We start from the raw sequence: 5,169 nt of genomic DNA on the forward strand, positions 1-5,169 counted from the left end.
ACATCACCTCCCTTCTTCTACCAGACTGGAAGAAAGAATGAGAACATCTGGACAGAACATCTGCCAAACTCTGTACCAGCTTCCTCCCCCAGACAGTCAGTCTCAATAACTGAACTAATATAAATGAAACAATATCTAATCAAAAACTTCAAGCCCATCATTATAAACTTATTTTTAAAATAATAATGGTATTTGTAGATAGAAAATAATTATTCACATGTGAATATTTACAGGTTTTTTGGACAATGTTAGTGTACAGTAAGTGTACAGTACATAGACAGCTATGTAAGTTTAATATGATGTAGTGAAAGGCTTTACAAAAACATTATAATGGCAAATACACATGCAAGAGGTTTCTAAAAACCACATGAACTTTTTAGCAGTTAACCACAAACATAAATAAAAGCTGTAGTAACAGATGCAGCTGGAAGAAATGACAAATAAAAATAAAGAGGGTTCAAACGTGAAAACTACACATTAATCATAGTAAGTTTACAATTCTACATGTTTCATGTTCAAATGGGTGATTGGGCATTGTTGCAGTGTTTTTGTGAATGAACGATACTGACATTTTCTGTTCTGTTGAATTGCCATTGATGTTTATTGTGCATGTTTTATTTATACATGTACATACTGGAAATGCACATTACTGTGCTGGATGTGTTCTAAGACAATGACCTTTTACAAACAATCAGATCAGATGCGAGTTTGATCATCCAGATAAAACATGATGAAATGGATGAATAATAAACAGCAGCAGCGCAACTTGTACAATTAAACAGATAAAGGTCAAGTGCTTCAGTTATTATTCATATTTTTGTTGACAGATGAGCTGTTTGAGTATTTCAGAAGCTGATAATCTCCTGGATTTTCATGCATGACAACCTGTTACATTCATTTTGGTCTCTTCTTTAATGTCATAAAATTTCTTCATTATCAATCTACTTTGTCCTTTATAATTGATTATGATTTGTGCTGGTATGCTTCACTGAAAATCAGTCATCTGAAAACAACACTGGTGACACTGTCATGTGATGCTGTGGGGTGGAGCTTCATGAACCTTTATGATCTTAACATATTAGTCTTCGTAAAGACCTCAGAATATTTTCATTCAGCTAAAACCTGTCATCATGATCAATGTTATATTCATGTGTCTGTGGCTTTTACTAGGTGAGTTAACATTGTATTTATTTTAGTAGATCAGATTATAGATTACATTGGTGATTAGTTAGTATGTGTTGTGTTAATAAATGCCTGATTTATGTAGTTTTTGCTTGATTGAAGTTAAAAGTTTATAAAAAAACAAAACACAGTTCTCTTCTCTATGACAGGTGACTCCATGGCAGATTCAATAGAGACACTTTTCACTCATAAAGTTGTAGATGAAGGTGATGATGTTACTCTGTCCTGCAAATACGACTCAAGCTTTACTTCAGGAAACAACTTCCTGCACTGGTACAGACAATATCCAAAATACAAACCTGAGTTCCTTCTTTATATTGTTGATACTGGTGAAATGAGTCACAACACTCCCGCAAGAATGTCTGCTAAAGTTAATAGAGATAATAAAGTAGTGGATCTGATCATCTCCTCTGCTGCTGTATCAGACTCTGCTCTATACTACTGTGCTCTGGCGCCCACAGTGACAGGAAATCCAGCTGCACTGTACAAAAACTCACAGACTGCTGTTGTTTGTTTTTGAAAGCCATTCTGTCAGTGCTTTAGAGAAAGTTGCATGCCAAACACTCCATACAGTAACCTGAGCTCAAAATTGATTATTTCTGTACAAACTGGTCATCTAGATCCATCATGCTATAGCTCACACAGTCCACATGTCCTGCACAGAACAGCATCACTCTGCTGGATCTCAAAAGAATAATCAGTTGATTCTCTCCTATCTTATTTACACTGCATTGTTTCACAGTCAAATTTCACATTGATTATGAAATACTAGTACTGACCTATAATACACTGAATGATCTCATGCCACTGAGGAAACTTTTTAATAATCTGCCACACCTACTTCGATCAAAATGTGCAGGTTATTTGGTAGTAACTAAAGTAGTAAAGTCTACAGCAGGGGCGTAGCTTTCTCTTACAAATCCCTGCAGTTATGGAACAGACTTTATAGTAGTGTTATCACTGAATATTAAAACTTTTGCAGGAAAATAAGCTGGACTGTCTTCCTTTTTCTGCCTTTATCCCACTTTATATTTATCCATCTATCTTATCATTCTTGAAGTTGTATAATGCTGTTCTTCATTATTCATCCAGTCAATTTTCACAACTTTCACTTGAAATATTAAAGACTGCTTGGACAGTTCCCTGTCAGACCAACAGAGGTCGATCTGGCAGTGCTTTTACTTTGTCACTGTTTATACTGTTTCCCCACATTTGTACACTTGTTCCTCTGATTGCTTGCCTATTTAAACCTGTTGTTTCGTGTTAGTCTTTACTGAGTCTTTGTTATTGGAATCTGTTTTGTGTCTGTGTCTCTGTTTTCAATGTTTCTGTTGTGTTTTTAAGTTCTGTGGTTCTATGTTTTGTTATGCCTCAGACTTCTGTATTTTTTGTTATATTGTCTTATCCCTAGGTGTTTGTGTGCCCTGCGTTGGGTTGGCACTCCGTCCAGGGTGTATCCTGCCTTGATGCCCAATGACGCCTGAGATAGGCACAGGCTCCCCGTGACCCGAGGTAGTTCGGATAAGCGGTAGAAGATGAATGAATGAATGAGTCTTATCCCTAGTGTTTGTTTTTATCCTGTATTTGTGGTTAAATCCCGTGAGATTGTGGGTGACTGCGTCCAAAACACAGAGAAACATTTCAGTCTTCAGGGGAAGCAGCAAACTTTCAATAAGTAAGTTTATAAGATAGTATGTTAAAGTTAAGCTGAAATACTACATTAGATATGTTAGTGTGTGGAAAAACCACAAACTCCATTATTCACAGGAACCTCCACACAACACTCACTACACATACACACACTTAACTACAAATAAAATTCCTATAAATAAATATTTCTCTGTGTGTTTAAAATGTTTCAGCATTGCATGTTAAAACATTTCCATAAAATCCAGAATGGCTCCCAGTGAAGGCTACATGTAATATAGAACTTACAATATAGAAATATATGATCTTAAGTGTTAAAATTTGGAACAAGATCTTGGAAGATCCATGGGAAAGTATTTCTTTTTTCCTTGAACTTGAACTCAAGATCTTGCAGCGTTGAAAGGAAAATATAATTTCTGAGGAATTTCATGATTTTGGAATATTTATAGAAAATATCCCCTTTTAGCAATTTGAGATCAAGATCTTAGAATATTTAGATGGATCTATCGTTTGAATTAAGAGCTAATGTTGAAGTAATCTTTACTTTTTTTAAGACATAATTATTCCTATAAAAATAATAAACACATAGGAGCAAATATGCAGAAGGCACAGCTTCTACACTTTAAGTAGAAGCTTCCAAGAGTGTAATTTGGAACAATACAGAATTTATGTCTCTGCTAGTTCTATAGGTAGGATCCTGTGCTCCAGCCAATCTGAAGCATTTCTGTTTCTGTCCCAGGTGATAAATTTATTTTCCAGTCAAATCACATTCATGAAAACAATTGTCTGGACCAGAGTCCAAATCCCATTCAGTGCAACTCTGAAACTCACACACCACTATAAGCACAAAAACAGACATTTAACACACATTTCTGAATAATTAATACACAACGCTAAAGTACGGTGGCCGGGAAGTGCAAAACAAATTAACAAAACCGAAAACACATTTACAAAACCCAAACCAAATTAACAAAACCGAAAACACATTAACAAAACCCAAACCAAATTAACAAAACCGAAAACACATTAACAAAACCCAAACCAAATTAACAAAACCGAAAACACATTAACAAAACCCAAACCAAATTAACAAAACCGAAAACACATTAACAAAACCGAAAACACATTAACAAAACCCAAACCAAATTAACAAAACCCAAACCAAATTAACAAAACCCAAAACACATTAACAAATCCAAAAACACAACAAGTCAGACAACCCAGAAACGGTAGTGTATCGTTTTTGAATGGAAACTTACCGATCATTTGACAAGACACCTGTCACTCAAGATATACAGGTATGGAATCTTATGTGTAATGTGTAAAGTTCTCCGTTTAAATAAAGTTCTCTGTTCAAGAAAATAACAGAATTAATCCACAGTAATCCATTCCATTAATCCATTCCAACTTTTCCCTGTGGCAGACTGTTGAACTTCATGTATACTTTGAGTGACAGGTGTCTTGTCCAATCACAAACTATACCAACCGCTTCCGGGTTGTCTGAAATGTTGTTGTGTTTTCTGATTTGTTCATTTGTTTTCTGATTTGTTAATTTGTTTTCTGATTTGTTAATGTGTTTCATGCATCGGTTTAGACAACCCGGAAGCGGTAGGTATAGTTTGTGAATGGAAACTTACCGATCATTGGACAAGATGACTGTCATTAAAGATATAAAGGTGAATGAAAGGTGTCTCGTCCGATGATGGTAAGTTTCCATTCACAAATTATACCAACCGCTTCCGGGTTGTCTGACTTGTTAATGTGTTTTCGGTTTTGTTAATTTGGTTTGGGTTTTGTTAATTTGGTTTGGGTTTTGTTAATGTGTTTTCAGTTTTGTTAATTTGGTTTGGGTTTTGTTAATTTGGTTTGGGTTTTGTTAATTTGGTTTGGGTTTTGTTAATGTGTTTTCGGTTTTGTTAATATAACAAGACCTTTCTTAAGCCCATTTGGTAAAGTAAGACTGCTGGAGAGCTCCATTTAAAAAAAAAAAAAAACATCATTTTTTTAGCATGCTTTGGGTGTTTTTGGCAGGACGAGGTGGCCGAGAGGTTAAGGCGATGGATTGCTAATCTATTGTGCTCTGCACGCGTGGGTTCGAATCCCATCCTCGTCGCTGACCTCCTCTTTACCTCAACACCTTCATTTGTTGCAGGCTGTACACATTCCAAACGGTCCGTGCTAGAATGTGGTGTGAAAATCTAGCCTTGGGTGGTGGCGCAGGTAGGCGGTCTAAGGCCATGTTCACACTGCAAGTCTTAATGTTCAATTAGGATATTTTGCTCAGATCTGATTTTTTTGTTTGGCTGTTCACATTACCTTTTAAAATGTGGCCTATATCAG

The 5,169-nt window shown here is 35.8% G+C and overlaps 1 non-coding gene and 1 gene segment (V, D, J or C); both read left to right on the forward strand.

Moving 5' to 3' along the window:
* Positions 1 to 1,130: 1,130 nt before the first annotated feature.
* LOC132848107 (T cell receptor alpha variable 12-3-like) lies at positions 1,131 to 1,702 on the forward strand. The segment is given in 2 exon segments: positions 1,131 to 1,170; positions 1,332 to 1,702. Coding segments are annotated over 2 exon segments (411 nt in total).
* A 3,158-nt stretch (positions 1,703 to 4,860) lies between these two features.
* On the forward strand, positions 4,861 to 4,942 carry trnas-gcu (transfer RNA serine (anticodon GCU)). Its single transcript has one exon. It is a non-coding gene; the product is annotated as a tRNA-Ser (tRNA).
* The last annotated feature ends 227 nt before the right edge of the window (positions 4,943 to 5,169 follow it).

The sequence above is a fragment of the Tachysurus vachellii genome, chromosome 7, assembly GCF_030014155.1.
Source record: "Tachysurus vachellii isolate PV-2020 chromosome 7, HZAU_Pvac_v1, whole genome shotgun sequence".
NCBI classification, from domain to species: Eukaryota; Metazoa; Chordata; class Actinopteri; order Siluriformes; family Bagridae; genus Tachysurus; species Tachysurus vachellii.